The sequence below is a fragment of the Temnothorax curvispinosus genome, unplaced genomic scaffold, assembly GCF_003070985.1.
Source record: "Temnothorax curvispinosus isolate PA1 unplaced genomic scaffold, ASM307098v1 QBEX01001498.1, whole genome shotgun sequence".
Lineage (NCBI taxonomy): Eukaryota > Metazoa > Arthropoda > Insecta > Hymenoptera > Formicidae > Temnothorax > Temnothorax curvispinosus.
In genome coordinates this window covers 1,742,802-1,764,030 of record NW_020211278.1, presented here as the reverse complement: position 1 = coordinate 1,764,030, position 21,229 = coordinate 1,742,802, and the positions used below count along the sequence as shown (strand labels likewise).

Sequence of the window (21,229 nt, the reverse complement as noted above, 5' to 3'; positions counted from 1 at the left end):
AAACGATAAAATTAAAAAAATAAATAACATGAAAAGCTTCTTTGTATCTTTTTCTAGTTTAATGAGGCAGAAAATGTACATGCTATACAGTACAATTGTGCAAAAGGTTCAGTTGACACTCTTAAGATCATTCTTAATGCAAAAGAAAAAAAAAGTAAATTTTTTTCGCATTCGAACGGCGCGTCCTCCTAACTTGATGTGCCCAATTCGAAAAAGGAGTTTCATCGTCGATCCAGTCCCACGGATAAGTGAGCCGTGAGCCGTAAGTAGGTACGCTCTGTACGACGTAAACGTTGTTTATTGGCCGAGTGGCCACATTGAAACAGATTACTTCCTGCTCAGTGGACAAATACCCCTTTGGCTCCTGCCCCCTTCCTTTCCCGTCGTGGACGAACGCGATGATGACTGTGCCATTGTGCCGCGCTGTACGCGGATCCTCCTTGTTGCGCGACTGTAATTCGCGTCTCGCGCCTTGAGAAAACTATGAGTGACAGTTGCGGTTCGTTGTATCGTCGCATAATTTGCTCATTACGAGTCTCGCTCAGTGCGAGGCTGGAGGACATGCGCGCTCCTGCGACGATTAACTTCGAGCGCGCTCGCCGAATCGATTTTCCCGCGTGTGCCCTCGTTTCGCTCCTGTCAATCCCGCGTTCCATTTGAGGCCTCCCGCGGTAACGAAAAAAATCTCGTTTCATCGTGAAATACTTAAATTTATGCCATGCAATTTGAATCATGTAATAAACAAATTAAAGTAAACGAATTTTTTATCTGTCAGGTATACATTGGGTTTCATAAATCGATAAGAAATATATCGCCATGTAAATTGTAAATGTGAGACACAAAAGTCTATTAATGTGAAACACCGTATACGTAAGAAATTCTCGTTTCGCTTTAATTTTATAAATATTAAACATCGTATTTTGTTCTACTTATATCATAATTAATGTCTACTATATTCCTGCGTGTATCTATGTGTGCTTGTGTAAAGAGTTGTTAACGCGCTGCTCGAACGGCGTGTATTCGGCGACTCGAAATCGGGTTAATTTAACTTGTGTACTTTCCAACGTGTACACATGCGATACAAGTTAAGGATGCTGTAGACCAGTCTGTCGCATAAATCTCAACTCGATTCGACAAAATGCTAATTGCCGACGTATACACTGTCGCGATAAAATCGCCCGCGTACCCGTAAGTGCGCCGAACGCTCGAAATATTATGCGATAAATAACCGGATAATAAAGCGGTTTCCACTTTTAGCCACGTTCGTAAAATATCGACGCAACTCGAGACCGCCTAGTAATGTCCAACCCCATCTTCGATAGAACGATTTCGTCCGAGGCACTTAATTTACATTACGGTCCGCGTTAATTAACGCGGGATACTTTCACTTTTTCGTTTCGCAATGTTCCTCAAACCGTTGAAAGGACCGTTAAAATGGTGCACCGTGACGAAGGGGATGAAACTTGATCCGCGTAACACCGTTTTCCGAGAATAATCTACGATTATCTCTTTCGATCTGTCTTACATAATATTATATTATAAAGTGATTGCTTACGTGAGAGAATTGCCAATTAATATTAATAGAATTGTACCCGTGAGGAACGAAAATTATGTGATCAATGCGTGAAAATATAGCGGAACGGTAACGTATTATTATTATACACCATATACATTAAAGTGCAAAATTGCGGCCAAGGCTCCAAGGCTCATTATTAAAGATTGATACGATCGACCAAGACTTTGGGTAAGATTAAACTTTAACTCAAGCGTGCAAATTATTAAAGCTGTTGATCGAAAGCACTCATTGTGTCGAAAGTCTTTAGAAATTTCACACAGACATCAAACTTCATATACACCAGGAAGAAAGGCAAGTCCATCGCGCGCGCATCCTGTAGGATTCTGGTGAGCCGCGAAGAATGCGAAATTGTGATCAAAGTTAACTAACATTCTGTTAGAAAGGTACGTCACTGTAGAATCGTTCCAGATACAGAGACGACTCAGAGATAAACGTAATTATTTACGATGGGGATAGATGCCCGCGTTGTCGCGCGTTGTCCACGCGTGTAAATCCCTTTTCTTTTTATCGCACGATTCCACGAGGGAAAGAAAAGCCCTCTCGAGAACCACCGACGGTACGCCGGCCGATCCATCGATACGCCTCTCTATTACCTGTCAGCGACCGAGAGGCCGCCGCTCGATAAGCTTCGGGATCGAGTGACGTCATGGTTGGTGCACACGGGAATTAAGTAGGAATGCAAATCGTGGCGCCGAGCGAGCGAGCGAGCGAGCGGAGTGCGGAGTCGCGCCGCGCGTTCAGGACAAACGACCGCGGCAAGAGCGAGTGCATGCACGCACGCACGCATGAACGTATGCACGCCCGCACGCGCACCGCGCACTTGTATTCGATCGCGTGAACTTATAGCGAGCACGATCGAAGGGAACGTGTCGGAGGGAACGAGCTAGAAACGTGCGCAATTATGCGGCGAGTGAATGGGATTGAAGGGCGAGTTGAATTCGAAACGTATGGAATAACTTCGTTTACCTGTCCGAATTTCGCTCAGGCATCTATGCCTCCGTGCAACGACTTCTTTCTTACGTAAACATATGATTTTAATGAATAATTGGAATCTCTCGGTTTATATTTACATTTAATTTCCATCATTCTCGGACTCGTGGTCTCGAGATCCTTGGGAGCGAGCTGACTCGGAAGGAGCCTGGTGCTGGTTTTCTCACGCTCGTGTTATGTCAGTTCGATGCATATTTTCTCTCATCGAATTCTGCAGTCCTTTCCGGAGAAGGCCTTTGAGTTGCACCTCGGTGATATCTAACTCGACCGGGCTCTATCCGTGGGTCGGCATTACGGCCCACGATTACACATGCCGCCGGGCCCCGCGTATGCGGATAGAACGCGATATTCTCACTGATCGAACGATCTGAGCGTGAGTTTCACCTGGTAAATCGGACGAGCGTTATCAGCAGGATTCAACGAGCGGTTCACCGCACTCTTGGGATACCGCCCGCGCGCGAGAGATCGCGTGCATTAAAATTCCGTGAAATATTCGACGATATATTACGCTACCGAGGAATATTTCACGGGTATACAGGGACATTTAATCATATACGCGAGGGACGCGTATACACGCTGAATATAACTTTCTATATAATCCACGTGATATTTCACATTTTACACGAAAGTGTTGTTATATATGATATCTTGTTAAATATTATTTTTAAACTGTATGTACTACTGACAGTGATTTAGCGACACGATTATCATAAGAAACATGCGAGTTTAAGATCAATTATTTTAACATTACTATTCTATAAATATTATAGATCTAAAAGGGACGTGTATAAAAAACACAACAGTAATGTGACATAACAGAGTCTGTTTGTCGAAACCCTCGTTATTTTGTTCTTGATGAGAGAAGAATTGCGGCCTTTTTCCATTATCCTGCTTGTTCTGTAAAAGTTTCAGGGAGAGGTAATGTGCGGTATAATATTGAGCTGCTCTCGTTCTTACGCAAGTCCGCTCTCTTCGGCCCGAAGGACAAGTACAAAATTGGACGTCCGACGTCCGACTCGGGGGCTGGAGAACCCGCTCGCGGGTCCAGGCACCGGCACGGTAATCCTACCAATCGCAGACGTTCAATGTTTGCCGAGGGCCCGCGGACAGGAGGTCGTGCCTCCTTTTCTTCATCGTGGAGGAGTTAACAACAGCATCCGAGACGGGATCTCTCGCGATGCGAAACACGTCGGCGAAACACGAAGGTGCACCCGACGAGCGGCGCGCTCGACGAGTTTCTTCGTGACGCGTCGCCGGCCGGCATACGCCTCGTGGAATAATAAATTCTATCGCCATATTTTTTTTTTCTCTATAGAGACGAGATGACTCGTGCGACGAGAACGAGGCGCTCGCTCGTCCGCGCACATCGCTCGTGATCTCGAATCTATTATTTCGTCGCGTTGTAAACGTGAACGGCGTCGCAACAACCGTCGTTATCTGTCCTCTTTGTCCTCCGTGCCCTCGATTATCCGTACTCCCTCTTGTTTGGAAGCGGCTCGGCGCGAGTGTATACTGACGTTGCACGGCCGTTTTTCCCGAGGAGGAAAAAGTGGACGCCGGCCGGGATAAAGAGCGGGACGACGCGACGTCTTCCGCCGCGTTCGCGAATCTCTCTCCGGAGCGCGATCTCTGCTCCGAAAAGACGGCGGAAAAAGCTAAATGACACGCGCGCTCTTCCGTGCCGCTTTAATGAGTAGAATATCTTTCACATCGCGGATGTGACCGTTTATCGTTAAACGAGGTCGCCGCTCCTTCGAACAATAAAGTTTCATTCTTTCCAGTGGTGCGGTGGTAGCCCGCAATACTTCTTCGTGACTAACGAAAGGATAATTAAGCTCGGTATGCCGCTACAAATCGATTCCGCGCGAAAGAGTTGCAGTGAAACGAACATTATCTCTTGGGATTGTAGAATGGAAAATCGGAATGCCATGTGAAAGCAAACGTGTCTCTGTTTTGTTAATAATAAAGAACATGTCTAGTTTAAACAAGAAGTGTGTTTTATCAAACTGGAGAAATGGGAACAAGAGATTTTACAAATTTCTTATCTCAAGAATCTCAGTATAGCTTATAATTTTTAATATAACGCTCGATTTTTTTATATTGCGGGCATAAATACTTTCGCAGAGAACACGTTCTGAAATTATAATCGTGGCAAGCGCGTGGCAAGAATATCTCAATCTCGCTGAGAAAGTTTCCGTTCAAGAACATCGCTCTCATGTTTTCTTCAATATAGGATTAATTCGCGCGGAAGCTAGAGACCTATCTATTATGCATCGAAGGTGATTCACAGGCGCTCGACTTTTACTCGATGCTTCAGGTGCTCTTTTGCTGGACACGCCACGCTCGTTGAGCCTCTCGCTTCCAGCTGACCGCGGGGAGCGGACAATATCGCGTTGTATCACAATTGATCAACGCAATCGAGCTAAATTGTAATGTTTCACGCCCGGTTTTTCGTCACGTTGCGCGCATTACATAAACATTACGCGCATTCTGCGCGTGTAAGCGGAGATATACGGCCGACGGGGCTGTCGGCGGACAAGCGAGAGAGCTATTGCGTATACGCGCAGGACACGCTGGCGCCGACTGTGACATTCTCCACTTTCCATCCCTGTGCCTTGGTCCCCCGTCGGTCCTCCTTCACCTTCCTTTTCCTACCGCTCACAACCTTCCCAGACCACCTCGGAAACGGCGTGCTCGAAAAATCGCAACCTGTAATTATTATGCTCGAGCCGTGACGGGGCAACGTCTCTGTTATTCCCGTTGCAGCTTGTGCGTCTTCGCGAATTGGCAGAAATTGCCGCTTTTACCTCGTCCTAAATTTGGCGACTTGCCTAAAAAAGTGAATCCAGACGTCGCGGTCGATCGGCATAAAAAATACGGCAAAAGATTGTACAAAAGCTCAAAAATATATTTTTTTTTATGGCACGTTATTTAAAAGATCATAATATAAAGAGAAATCATGATAAGAGACACGTGTGATGTGTGATGTTTACACAAATTTTAAGAGTGTAAGGCACAGAAACACACTTCAGCTGTAGACAAGCGCGCGCAAATTCAGGCAATATTAAATTTTACGCGACTGTCTACAGAAAGAAAATACCGTATATCTTGATTTTATTGAAGTAGGAACACGGTATCAACCGCCACGGTCACCATCAGTTACCTTATAAATATTCAGACCTCATATCATCGCTTATTCACAACCTTCGCGACGCACATATTCGAAAGTATGTAAGCCCGTTATCGAAGATTTCTACGTCTCCAAGTGTAGTAATGTTCGCGTTCGCGTCGAATAATAAAAGGACGACATGTGCAGCGGCATGCTGCATGCGGCCGAAGGCTGCCGACGCGACGGACGCGACGCACCAAAATCAGGTTCCGTAGGCGTAACGGTAGGCCGCTGCGCTCGATCTCTCGCGACAACCTGCACCGGTGGACACGTCGATCGACACGGCCCTATAAATAAGGCCGCTTATTTGCTACAAGATAAATCTCCCGGTAACGATTTGTCACGGCGCGGCGCGGCGCGCGCGTGGCTGCGAAATACGCGCGAAAATCTTTCGCGGAAACGACTTTCCGAAATCGACGACGTGTCGGTCGGCCGCGGCCGTGGTGAAATCGTTTCGTCACCGTTCCCGAGAAGACAAGTCTGAATTGATGATGGAAATTAATTGGTCAACCATTCCAGAGATAAATGTTTGATTAATATATTAATGAGATATTTTTGTTCGATAATTATTCCATTGCGATGACTCATTAGCAGAAATTTCTAGTTAACAAAATCTGTAGGTTGTAAAAATGCAAAATTTAATTTAAAAAAAAGCGCAAAAATAATATTTACATATGTATAGGATGTAAAAAAAGGTTCATTCCATTAAAATCTTCTTTTAGATAAAAAAAGGAAATGTTATAGGTAAAAGAGAAGGTTTAGAAAGTCGAAAATTTCGTGTATGTAACGTGCGCATTTAAAAATGAAAGTAAATAATGTTAAATGTAAGAAGACAGTCTAAAATCTATCTAGAGATAAGTGTACTTCTTGTGCGTGTGCGTGGATTCTATAGTAGGACGAAGGAATTCGCTAAATCGTGAGGGAAAAATGCTCGAGAGAATGTTTCTCTTCGCAGCGTGTGTCGATATGAAAACGACAGATAGAGAGAACCGGCGATATGAAGAGTCGGGATAGGTTTCACGTGCCTCGCACACTTCGAGCAACATCGTAAATACGATACGACCACGTTGGCGGCGACGTATGAAATTCCTAACACCTGCGGCCGACTGTCGCGAGTAATCTCACGCACGTAAACCCAAAAACTTTTATTCACGTCACGTCATATATCCAGCCGCCGTCGTTTTAACCGGGCAAAACAAGAAGTTTACGCGGCAGAAATAATTTCTCTCTGTATGAGAAACCTTTGGTGAGAAACCACTGCGTTACGAGCCGCGATGACATCCGCATAAGGCTGTCATATATCACTTTCGTCATCCTCAAGAAAAGGCTTGGAAGTCAAATAAATAAATAAATAGAGTGTAGAGAGTAAAGCACGCATGCTATTTAGAAAGTTTGATAGAAGTATGAACATGATGCGTAATAGCAGTAGATAATATATTCACTGCGATTCGAGTGAGAATATAAAAAATGTCAGAGCCTGTCATTTCTTCGAGTCTCAAGTTTCTATAATAGTAGTCGAAACGATGCATATATTGATAAGTAAACCTTAAATTTTTATTTTTTATTTTTTATTTTAGAGAAATAATGTTTGAAACTAATTAATTATTAAAATTAGAAGGAAAATTAGAGAAAAAAAATATCTACAAACTTGAAAACAGTTTTATATTTTTCTGTGCTCGGCACTTTGCTGGAAACCGCACGAAAGCTGCTATACGTGGGCAGCGGCTAATAACTGACGTTCTATTAATAGAAGGCGTACGGGGGCGTATTCCCTTTTCCACGGATCGATCGACCGATCGATCGATCGTTCGTTCGTTCGACCCAGGCCCGGTCTGATCTCGCGACACTCGTGTTGTGCGTGCACGTATGCACGATCGTATTACCTCGCGTGGGTGGATCGCATTTTTCGTGATCAGCATCGACTGAGCGTCGTACACAACGTTAATAATGCCGATAACGCTAATTTTAGCTTCATTGATCAACTCGACTGTCATCTTACAATCCAATCGTGGCAGGTCGGTGATTATTTTAATTTTACGTCCTCTGCTGGATCTCAGAAATTTCCAATATTTTTTGAAAATTGAAATCTCAGATTAAAATTCGGTATAATGTGTCATTTGCATGCAATTAAATCATGTTGTTATACTTCGCGTATTATACTAAAAAAATGAGTAGAGAATCAAGAGAAAAAGTATCAACGTCCTCGATTAAATTCGAAGAGAAGCAGAGCGCTTCGAGTTTTGCGTTTTTGTCGTCAGAAGTGCCCACTTAACTTATTGTCAATCGCGAGATATAGATAAGGTCGACCAGTCCGGAGGGACCAGTCGTCCAAGTATCCTTCCGATACATCTTGATATCTCGGAGTTAAGCTCGCGGGCACGGAGGAGTTCGAACGTGACGTACTTCGAAGCACCGAAGTCCGAAAGCGCAATCTCGCGGAAACGATATCTTTCTTCGCGCGTCTTCTTAGACAAAGGCTCGCCTATCGAGAGAATCGTGCTCGTCGGTCACTCTCTGTTTCGCTAATTGGCGCTCCTACGTAAACAGGTTCTCGATCGCTCGCGAGACGGCGAAATTACGTCGCTGTCGTTTTCCCAATCTCGGGCCACTCGTCACTCGTTAAAACGCCGTATACAAATATGTATATACAAATATTATTAATGATAGACGGGTTAGGACGCGATTTCGTGGGACAGGTAATCGCCTACTTGATATGCGCGCCACTCGACGCGCCCGTTCCCTTTTTTTTTGCGTTTTCTATTTCTCTTTTTTTTCTCTTCGAATATATCGAACGTTATTTCCTGCTTCTAATGAGGCTTATCGACTATAGAGAAAGTACCGCAAAAAAGTTTCCACCGACCCTGGAAGCGCCGTTGGTTTCGCCTACGCGAGAGACTGTAATTTGTATATCACATATAAGTCGTTCCGAACATAGTTTCGTACGAGAACGAACCCGTACTTTAACGCGTTGTAACGAGCGTGAGCGCGACCGGCGGGTACGTTTCGTGCCCGCGCCATTCTCGATTCTACCGTGAGTAAATGAATCGCGCGAAACACGATTTGCTTAAGCGCGAGCACGTACCGCACCGGCAATGATTTTCAGAGGCAATTTCATCGTCGTAATTCCCTCGCCGCCTCATCGTAAATCCGATATTCCACGTAGCGCGTAATTTAATCAGATATGTAATACGTCATATCGCAAAATCGGCAATCACGAGATCCATCTGTTATTTCTCAATATCGCGATATCATATCGCGTGCATTATATATTTCGTCGGTTAAGATCTTGAACGTATGCCAAGGAATAAAATGTAGCATGTTTCGAAGACAAGACAACACATGCAGCAAAGAGCGTGGCATATCGTTATTTATTTTAAAATTGTCACGCGATAATTTCGACGACTCGCGGAAGTTTGCTGCGGCCCTGAGATAAACGTAAGGTCATCGAATAGTAAAGGTGCGATAACGCAGTTAAGTAAGAAGATTACGAAATTCGTCGCAGCAATTAGTCCTGGCAATTTGAGTGGCATTGCGCGAGGTTGCCACGGTCATGTAATGCTTATGCGCGTGAGTCGGCGATTCGGCTTTTTCGGTATGATTCCCGGTTAATGAGCGGCACGTAGGCGAGCGACCGACTTCGTTACGAAGCTCAGCCGTTCGCCGATGTAAAAAGCGTCAACGAGAGGCGCGCCGTTATTTTTTCCCCTCGTTCCTTTCGTGAATCACGTCGCGAGACGAGGGGATAAAACCGAGCCGACTCGTCTGGCGCAGGCAGGTCGTGAAAATGGATCGGCGCCTCTCGGGGAGACCGCCGTATGTCAGCCAATTTGGCGGGTCGCCAGGACATCTCTGCTGGAAACTGTCGCGGATGAAGGGATCCAGCGCCGTTTACCGCCTTCCACGGGTCGTATTGCGTCTGCAATGTGACGTCGTCAAAGAGCGTGTCGTCGTCCTATAACGCGATTCGCGAAATCGTTCGCCTTTATTTATATTCGATGCTCCGCGTTTATTCTCAGTCTTCGTGTGAAAAGATCAGATCGAAAAGTTTCTCGACTCGAGTCGAGTTTTTTATTGCTGCTTCCAAGGGAATTCTTTTCGTAATGCATTTGCAAAATATGTTATTGCGAATCCGATAAACCTCGTCATCGTTTCCTCGCTACTTTATTAATACAGAATAATTTAACATAGAAATTGGCTATATGCTTTTTTTCTAAGTTTGATGCTAAAGAAGGACAGCTCTTAAAATGTCGGTGAAACTAATCCTATAAGTAGAGCAGATAAGCTTTGGAATAATTAGAATGTTCTGATCATTAGAAGACGACTATGAGATTTGACGTTGCTGATACAAGTTTCAAACTTGTCTGAAGAACAACATGCGTAGAAATCGACAGGCTTCATTAGTTTCTGATATGTCAGTCCGAAGCGTTAAATCGTGATTATTGCGCCAAAATGTGACACTCGTGCGTGATCGAACTTTTTTATCATATGATTGAGAGATAATATTTATCAAAGCCAGTAGGTCGAGAATATTTTCTCATTACATTCTGATCTCAAAACGCTTTCTACAAACTCGTTATTATCGAAAAGACTATTAGTGATATAGTTACTCCTATCGGATTGAGAACTTGTTTTAACATCGGCAATTTTCGTAGCAGTTATGATTTCACGAAAGAACTTTCAGCAAGTTTGTTAACAATTTGTTATTGTTGTATCAAGATTTAAACGTGCAATTTCGAGAGCATTTTATAAATTATTTTGACCTAGTTTTCCATTTTTTCAATTTATCTTCGAATATTAAATAAAATTAAATGTTTCTTTATTTAAATCAAATATTATTTCTAGTAATATACTATCCATTTAATTTTACACATTACAATTGTATACATTTTTAATTCTGTATAATTTCATCAGAACCCATATTGTTTATATCCAGTTAAAGTAACTGAAGAGTATAACTTTGTGCAAGTATTTTCGTAATTTTTTAAATTAAGTGACGTTAATGTGTGACAACAGTTGTTCTGGAAACGAGTGGATTAACACGGTAATTGAAGACAAGCTTGCGGCGAAAATACGTACCGTGCTCCGACAACGACTTGCTGCCGCGCCACATCGAAAAGCAGCTGAGAATAAGTCGTGACCCCTTCTTGTCGAAATATCCTGGTCTCTGCTAAATCTGCAACACATAACAAGGCACGAGTTATTCAAGTGAGCTCGAGGATATTGCAGAGAAATGCGAAGACTTTATTAAATACACCTTAACTCGGTGCGCAAATTGCACCAGGTTCTTATCAAAAATTAATCCAGATATTCCATTTCCTTCATTCTCTTTTTCACATAAAATATTTTATTCTGTCAAATAAAAATCAAGGAAACAATGAAGATAGGAATTATAGAAGCAACTATAATAGTGCCTTTATAGCCTTTCGATCTTCAACCTGGGAGGTGAGAAACCGGTACGCGGCAGGTGCGAAAAGTCGGCATGAGGTGTCATAATTACCGAATCGAGCGTGTCGAAAGCGACGCTTTCTTTTTCCTCCCATATGTTTATCGGTAGCAACTCATAATTCAACCTAGGCCAACGTGACCTAGACACAAGCGCCGCCGGAATTTTTCTTAGAAGACCCTCCAGGCATCGACAAAACTCAGCATCGTTCACGATATTTCGAATCGACAACACGAATTGTCAATAATTAGAAACTTCGAGGAAACGCGTGGTGGTAATGATTGTTTACCGCGGCACTTTGTAAAGTTATTTAATTATTTGTAAATACCTTCATCAAAAAATTCTTTTCATTTACTTCCTCTAATTAATGGATACCAATATCTTGCGGCAATCTTATGTATATGTAATAAATACAATTAAAATGTATTAAATTTTTAATAATATATTACCTCAAAATATAAGTGATTAGAGTGAATGGATGTATTATTCTCTTCGCGATTATTTCGACTACAATAGCAGAGCTAACGAATGTATCGCATGAAAGCGGGATAACAGAAGACGTATATTTTTTAAAAAGTTCTGGACCATTGTCAAGCACGTGCGAAGAGGAGTCCTCGAAACAGGGACCACCCTGCGCGACGACAACTGGCAATTTGTAGAGATTTACCGCGATTCGGCTTTATATATATATATTTTTTTTTCATTGGCACCGTGCAAGTCGGGTGGGGAAGAGGCGATTTTACGTCCCGCAATGTCACGCCATAATATTCTATACACGCCTCTCACATACGCGCGCAACACACACATTTAAGTACGTGTACTATCAAGGCATAACGATCGACTTACAAGACTGCCTCGTAAAGCAGGCTTCGATCTTCGTGCCGGAGAGAAGAGAGGCAAAGGGCAAGGCAAAATATGGAGGATACTGAGAGAAGGAAGAGTCGCGAAGAGCATACCGGGCATTCTTCTTTTGCTTAACGATCCCAAAGGATTCTACCTCTTGCCAACAGTTTGCTTCCTTGTTTTCTTAGCGTCTTCATGTCTTCCTTGCCTCCTCTTACGTCTTTAATTCTCTGCTCACGTTATTTTCATTCGTGCTAGCCACACCTTACATATTTATCCTTACGATTTTGCAATCGATTTTTTTAGATAGAAGTGTGGGAGTAACGTAAAATGTAATAGATTTTATGGGGAACTTCATTCCAACTCTATCGGCACTTTTTTTTTTAATTGTTCTAATAAATCTTACTTTTATAATAATAAATTTCTCCGTTAGCAAAAACATATTAACGGTTTATTTTGTAACAACGGCTTGAAGTTTAACATTTCAAAAATATTTCCTTAGACTAAAAATAATTTTAGATAGACAAGGTATTAGCATCTTGCGTTATTTCAAACGTCATAATTTTGTGCCATTATTCAGTTATTAAATAAATAATAAAACAATTCTCTTAGTCGCTTTGCGACGTGGAACAACTATAGTGTTAGATATCAATTGCTCGACGCGCATCATTTACGACGAGCACCGACGCTCGTCAATCTTTCAGGAGCGACTTCCACGATCCTCGAGACCCGCTGGCTGGCGCAGGTAGCGTTCACTCCGCTTTATCAATTTTCCGTCACGCGCTGGCGGGGATAATACGCTCCGGGTCGAAATTGCATTGAGGATGGAGCGTGGTCGTGCCGTGCCGCGTTTACCTTGTACTACCTCTCGAAGAGATACCGCACACTACCTTAAAGTGATCCTGCGTACGTCCCGCCACGCTACCGCGGATGCGGACCACCGGGCCGGCTATGTTAATACGGATAATTGCGTTACGCGAGACCCCCCCCTTGCTTGCCCTCTTTGCCACCGCAATCGCGCACCACGTGTGCGGGCAGGGACGCAATTCGTCATATATAATTTCGTTCCATGACAACGTGCGAGCGAAATTGCCATGTTTGATTATTATTAACATGTAAATAAAAAAAAATTAAAGGTGTTTCAAAAGCGATAATCGATGTAAAATTATTAATATGTAAATAAAGAAGATTAAAGATGATTTAAAAGCAATAATCGATGTAAAATTATTTTCCATTGCACGAATATGTAAAATAGGAAATGTTTCCTTTAAAATATAATATTTTCATTCTTTTTATACTTACATGACGGTAAAGTATAGATATTGTGTTGTGTAAAAATCTCTGTACAACAGAAAGAGTCACATATTCATTCGTGATTATAAAGAGTTGACAAATCCAGCATTGACAAATGAACAAAAATGTATTAAATACGTATACTATGCGGTTTTTTTTCTCTCAGCATTCTGCATATTTACTGAATGCATATACCTTTAAATCTTTTACTGGCAATACAAAAATGAAAGCGAGAGAACGAGAACTTTACTAATAAGACGAAACACGAACGAGGGCGAAGAATGAGATTAACGTATGTACTTGGCCGACTTGGACTTTATAATAACCATTAAAGATTAAGGACGCATGAATATTCCGCTCCTGGAATACTTCTCTGTGAATAATAATTAAAACTTACGCATCGCTAATGAAGGCCGTAAAAACTAATTGCGCCGATCGCCACGCCTTATACGATTCACTTAATTTTGCCTCTGATGGCGACGGGCGGATTTAAACGTCGGCATTCGATGCTCCGTGCGCTCGTAGAGCACGTGCTGTTCCGAGGAAGCCGAGGCACTAATTCCAGATCCGCGAAAGATCTCCGACGATGACGGAGAGATTACGCGAAAAATACAAGTTGCCGCAAAGCGGCAGGGTTGTGACGATAAATCGCGTCGGATCTGATAAGGCTCCCTCGCTAGAGGAAATGCGTGCCTGCACGCATACGCGCTTGTAAACGCCGTCGGTGGGCGGCGGGGAAGAGTCCTTTGCGCACATAGCTTTTACCAAGTGCGCCCGTGCGCGTACGCAATTTCGTGCATGCGCGATGCATCTAATTACTCACTCGGTCAGAGATCAAAGACGAGTCACGCGCGTATTAACGTATACGTTAGAGTATGCCGACTTCAAAGGACGACATAATAGCGTTCTCCGGACGCTCGTCGTACAAGGGGCTGCCGAGAGGCGTTCTACTTTAAATTTCACGGGTTTCTCTCTGTGTACCTATTCGCCATTTGTCGGTATTCTGTAACGCTTTCCGCAGCATAGCCGTCCAAATAGATTAGTCTGTTTTCTATCTAAATCGAATCGAATCTGTATGAGATCGATCGCGACGAGCTTGGGTGGTCGGTAAGAGCTTCAACAACTGGGGAAATAGATGCATAACCGTTAAAACATTGAGTGAAGTTTGCTGATCGGTGGAATGTTAATATTAATTGGTCCTTTCCGTTATTTAGCTCCAATACACGGCTTGCGTCAGCGAGCTGACCTTTTTATAAAACGTGATGATGCACAACTCCGGACAAATCGATTACGCCTGCCGCCTGCCGTAACGACCCGGGAAGATTAGATAAAGGAAGAGGGCCGCTCGTGAGAGCAACAATGTAAATGACACGCTATTTTTAACACTCTGCAGTAAAAATAGCACACAATGAGAATTATTAGCATTTCCCTATCTGTGGAACGTCACATGTCTAGTTCTCGTCACGAGCAGTTGCGAGTTAGAAAAAAATGCTTAGATTTAAAAAAAATAGGCGAATAGGAAGTTTAACCGTATAGTAACCTCTTCATTACATTTAAAAAAGTATAATATATATTAATAATGCTTTTTTATTAATGCCTATTTATTATATCACAAAGAGTCGCGATTTATGCATTCATATATAGGAAACATGACGTTTTATTTCAGATATAAGATGAGGAATAAAAGGCGTTCTTTTTGCTGTGATTAATATTAAAATATACAAAATCAAGCCTCGCGTAAAAAGCGGTACGATTAAAAACATTCCCTTGCAAATCTCATTAGTTTCAACGAATTCTCCTAAATGGAATTGTGAGTATCAGGATCCTCTCGTCATGCCGAAAGTTTAATAAAATTTATGGTACCGGCAGGATTATAACACACGCCAGTCACACACCGGCCCGTTAAATCCCCTTGGCGAGAGACAATTTGCCCGACGTAGATGGATCGCATCACGAAGGATTTGTTCTTTTATATATCGCTTCCTCGTAATAAATCCTTTAATTTTAATGAATCTTCTTAAATAAGATATACTCCACGCTGTATCGGGGAGCTTCACGAAAATTTATAGCGACTTAGAGGGTTAGTCAGCCGATTGTGTCCCATTCCAGCGAATCTCTCCTTCATATGGGACAATCTTGACGTAGGTGACGTAGATGGATCGTCGCGTCGCGAGAAATCATCATCGCGTGCGCATTATCAGATCGCCACGTGATGCGAGCACGAAGCCGCGCGTTTCCCCATTGTCCATGGGGATGGCGGGCACGGACAATGACCGTTTAGCCGCACTTGGCTCCGGCCACGTGGGTGGCTCGACTTTGTCCGGCGATAATCCGCGTCAATTCCCTCCTTTAGTCCTCCCTCATCCTTTCCGTCGACGCTCTTTTTCTCTCCTTCTCGGATATCCGCGAAATTGCTCTCTGCAAATAAGGACGCGTCGATAGTCTGGTTTTACTCGCTCTTGCATAATGATTTCGCGCGTGCAACCGTACACCTCGAAGTCCTCGAACCCTTCGTCTTCGTTTGCCGTCAGCTTCCTTCTCTCTTCTACCTCGTAAACTCTTTTTTTTTTGCCCTCGCGTTCGCCAACTTCACGCCGACGGAGGAACACGTGGGTGGTTCACAAGTAACCGATAATTTTCGAAATTGACCGTGGAGAGGCGGCGAAATGTGAAATCGTCGTAGCCGTAAGCTTGACTATACGATTTCGCGAGTAAAGCGTGTTGCGGCGAAAAAAGGAGTGATAACCGGAGAAAGAAGAGAAAAAATTTTAGGGGAGAGAAAGAGAGAGAGGAAGAAGTTCTCAATTACTTTCTCTCAGGAGCAAGAGAAAATATTTTTCTTGTCGAAATATCTCTTAACCGCAATACGGCTGTATAATCACGATGTCCATATGAAAATCCTAACTATGCAAGCGATCGCGAAGTTCAGCTCGGACGGTGGCTGTACGTAATGCCCCGTATACTCCATTTAGCTGCGAACGAGCTGCCAGCAGTTTTACGATCATCTGTAATAAATTAGATGATTAACGAAGCGAGGTGCTGAAATTTACGATCGACGGTCGCGCTCGTAAAAATTGGCCGATATCGCGCCACCGCCGTCGTCACCGCCGCGCCGCCGCCGTCGCTGGATTCCGCGTCGAGAGCTCAGAAAACCGCCGGCGGCTGTAATCCGTTGATCCCGATACATCCGATTTGCATCGCCTAACTACGGGGCGGATACGACCTACGGTGATATCGCGCCTGTAAGTAAGTTCTAATCGACGCGCGATATTGTGCGGTTGTGGCGCTACGCGACACTAAGTGTAGGAGAACGACAAGGAGAAGGCGTGTTCCGCAAAGAAAAGGCCATCGTACGCCTATACGTGCGTGCGTGCATGTACCTAACGTACGCACGCCTCGCGCTTATCTCCGTCGAGAGATAAACGCCAGCCTTAATCACACGCAAGATAAGGTGCGACAGTGTTTACTCGAGCGTTGGCTCCTTACGTCTTTGCATTTACAACGCGACGTCTTTTCACGAGAAACTCATCTCTCGTTGTGCCTTATCTCCGCTTCTCGAAAGAGTGACGGACGGATTACCGGTCGCGCACGCTGCGACTTAATCTCGGCGCTGTATAAAAGCATCTCTATCATCTCAATAACTCTCTGCTAAGTCAGAATTTCATTTTTCGCAAAATTAACGTTAAACGGGTCGTTTGATTTTTATCTCCCGTGATCTCCCAACCTTTAAATCTTTGCGTCGCGGTATATTCGCTAAATGTAAGATATTCGGCAGATATTTGTGCGAGAATATAAAAGGTGCGAGATGCATCATGAATGAACTCATATATGCTCTGTATGAAAAATTCCATTTTGCGAACCTGAAATTTTCTCTGCACGTCACGTGGACATGCAGAGTGCACGTTTCGCTACCTCCAATATACGAGATAATCGTATCACGTCTGAATTTCCCGTCCGTCCATATGGCTCAATCTCCGGCAGCGAGGAAAGCGAATCGTAAGATCGCCCTCTTAGGAGGGAGAGAGGGGGGAGGGGGAGGAGAGCATCGTCTTCTCGACGTGCCAGCTTTCTAAACGACCGCTTCCGCATATTCGAGAGGAGCGGCCCAATAAAATCATCCTCGATCGATAATTTCTTCAATATCCTTATTCCAGTCTTTAAACGATCTCGTCACGTCTTTCGTAGCATCTGCTAAGATATCGTAAACTTTAGCTTTCATAAAAACAAGTCTTAATCTGCAACACGACATAATGAAGTCGTGCCAATCGTTATACACAATCAAGAGAACGTATCTTCAAATTTAAATTATTATAATCAAGAGAACACATCCTTCAAATTTAATATATAAAATATAAAATTGTACTCTTTTATTTCTAATAATAATGCAGCAAATGCCCTTATTGTTTTCTGGAGTTTTTTCGTTTCACCGTTAAAGTTATTTTGTGATCTTTTAAAGATCCTCAAAATTATATTATTTAGAGTTTCTCCCAATAAAGAATGCATTGCCAAGTTTTAATTTGTTTTGACATTTATACGAGATGTTTGAAGATAGATTAATATAATACTTTCTCACTAAGAACTCATTTATTATAAGAGATTTTTATAAAGGAAAACATAAACAACACACGACATGAATGAAAGATGCAGATACTCGGACACTTCTGGTCCTGCTGAGATTATTCTCGTGGCGATTTATTAAGCCCGCCGGTTCTCGCTCGAGACGGCTCAAGGTCGCATCGCGTTTGATGAAAATGCGAATAACACTCGTAGAAAACGCGCCCGTTATCCCCCTTTAATCTCTTTTCTAAAGCGATGCGTGAGTTATGCCAGTCGGTCTCGTCTGTGATGTGGTATCTACCTACCCAAGAACGACGGAGGCAGTCGAAGATTTGGTCGTCTGGCTGTCTAAACTACTCTAAATCTTCTTGAGATTCGAAGCACCATGGAGGCGAAGCGGTTCGGGTTTTTTTTATACAGCAAAACTGTGAGTGCCGCGTTATGACGTAGGTAATCCGTGTTTTGAAAAGTCGTAAAAGACGTTTACCGCACTGGAAATAGTCAAGTTATTAACCGCGTGAATGGAGTCTTTAAAGACTCGAATCTAGTCTCGCGCTATATTATACATATAAAATACAATATAAATCAGAGCAATATATGTTCATAAAAGTTTGATCCGCATTAGTGGATAACTATAATGACTTCTTATTAGTTCTTATCTTGATCCTCAGTAATAATCCCCGCTGCTATGTCATTCTTTTTGTTTTCTGATTCCGCGATGAAGAAGAAAAGACGCATACTTCGACTTTCTTTTCCTATTTTTGTACCGTTACTTCATTTATCGCCGTTTTCGAATTTATTTGCGATATACACGCAAGAAAAGTGTCTCTAAAAGTATTTTCTTCCTAATATTCTCCTAAAACATTCTTTCAAATTTTAACGACGTTTTAAGAAATAAGTCTTCAGCGGGTATCAATATATCAACATTCGCTTAAGACCTCGCGTACGTTCAATAAATTTTCGTTGAATCCATTATCATTATACTTACAAGCGATTTCATATGCATGATCTTATGCGCGTAACTCTGATCAGACTTATGTATCTCGCGAGTTTCTCGGCGCGGCGCGTTTCAGATATTCTTCCCGAGCCGCTTTTCTCGATGGACTTCAATTATCTTGCGCAGCCTTCGAGATTGTCCGATATCGCGATCTGCGATTCAGAAGCGGCAAGGCCGTCCTGGGGAGCTGGCGCATCGTAGAATCGCATCAGTGCATTAGCCCTCGTCGTCCCTCCATTGCTCGCCTCAACCGCGCTCCTTTTCCCGATGCGCTCGCGCACACGCATGAACGAGAAACACGGGAGGAGAGAGAAGCGGAGAGACACCCTTATACGTTCGCGATGGTCACGAAGCAGATCGTGCATCGTCGTCCGTCTATTTCTTCTTCTTCTCCTCCTTCTTCTTCGTCTTCTTTTCGCGGAGAGTCGATTCCGCAAAAGCAACTCCACGCATTTCCACGTACTGACGTACGCGACGTATGTGTTCATACGGTATACGAGGAAAGATGTCCCACGCACACACGTTCATCGTAGGAACTTATACTTTTATAAGCGAATACGTGTGGGACGAGGGAGAGCCCCAGTTAGCATAACCTGATCTCGAAGGCCCCTCCGGTATCTTCCGTCCTGTTCCTCTTCTTCCACGACTTCCCCTCCTATTCTGTTCGTCCCGCGGCCTGAGCAAAGAGAGATAATGGAAGACAGAACACGGAGGAGAGAGGGATCAGAGATTGATGGCCGGGTAATGGAGCTACTATTCGTTCATTTTTGCAAAGAAAAAAAAAGCCCATACGAGTCACGGACGAAAGAAACGGGCTAGAGAAAACGGTCCATCGGTAGTCGGCCTCCACACGACGGTGTTCTGCATTAACGAGTCCTTGGCTGTGCTCGCATAATCGCGAGGAGAAAAAAACGCACTGCACCAGCGTGAAGTGTGCGTGCCACGTAAATGGCTTGTTTCCGGTCTTTCATCTAAAGTGAGCGAGCGGTGTTACGGACTAAACAAATACAGTTTACGTGCGTTTTCTTACACATAATAACAGGAAAGAAATTATAATTGATGTATGTTGTTATCTAAACAATTAACTATAATTGAATTATCTAGAATCACACATCTTTCCTTCTTTCTTTTTTTCCATTTCTTTAAAGAATAGTGTTAAAATTAAAGATAATAATAATACCTTCCACTTCTTTTTTTTCCAAAATACAGTTTGAAAATTACATCTTTAAGTAATGATAAAAATTAATTTATCGGCACATACATATAGTTCGCATCCGTAATGTAAATAAACAATGCCACTTTGTAGAGGAATAATTTATATCCAATTTATTTCGCAATCCTGAACCAGGATATTGCCACCATCTTTCTTGCGTGTGCCGGAACACATCGTATACAGAAACGTCGTTTATGTCGTATTTTACGTGATTTTCGCAACTTTTCTTCTTCGCCGAGGGGAGGCTGGACGTCTAATCGACATTTTTCCACGCAATTGCGAAAATAATGAGGCGCTTCGGCCATGCCGAAGCAAAAACAGAGTCCTCGTCTTTACGATCGGAATCGTCGATCGGCGATCTTCGATCTGCGGGGAAACGGCGGGGTCTTATTGTGCAGGCCACAGATGAAAATGCCGTTCGGTTTCTCGGAACGTGAGTGCGGTGGGATAAGAAGAGGTAACGACAGCGGCGACGACGACGACTGCAATAACTGCGGTTGCGACGGAGCGCTCGTGAAAGAAAAGAGAAAAGGAGACCGAGAATGAGGATGACGACGAGGACGCGGAGACGAAGGGGAAAACGAGAAAGGCGGTAGAGAGACGCAATGAGAAAAAGTGGAAAGCCGATGAGCGCAGAGAACTCGTCCGCGGGATAGCGAATTAGATAAGAAATATGTACGTGAATTAACGCGCTCTCGTCAATCGCTCCGAGAGGATCATTGACCGATTAAATTCTTCGTAACTCCGCGATCCTAGAACGAAACAAAATTCCAAATTCCGGCACGTACTGCCTTTCGCGACAGTTTAAGGAGAGGGACGGAACTCACATCGATATCTCTCATATTTTATACTTGAATGAATGAAAAGATATCTAGAAATATCGTATAGGAACCCCGTACCTGCGATGCAAGCTTCCTTGAAAGACCCAAGTTAATGGGATGCAGCTTCGTGAAAGATGAGTCGTCATTAATTTCATTCATCTTTATGCCGCCGTCGTTTCCCCGATCGAGGATCCTCGATGGAAGGTCGATAGAGGCGCGCATCACCGGCGAATGCATATGCGGTTGAACAAAACGTACCTCCCAGGATGAAGACGAGGCGTACGTATTCGCATATTCATAAAGCGAGCCTCTCGCCGCGATCATGAT

General features: G+C 43.4%; 1 protein-coding gene across 1 annotated transcript in view; it reads right to left on the bottom strand.

Annotated features, from left to right (window-relative positions):
- Nucleotides 1–21,229, bottom strand: part of LOC112464619 (semaphorin-5A) — an 86,569-nt gene that overhangs the window by 12,038 nt on the left and 53,302 nt on the right. The window contains exon 3 of the mRNA XM_025031741.1: nucleotides 10,812–10,908. Coding sequence (XP_024887509.1) covers nucleotides 10,812–10,908 — 97 coding nt within the window. The remainder of the gene's footprint in view (nucleotides 1–10,811; nucleotides 10,909–21,229) is intronic.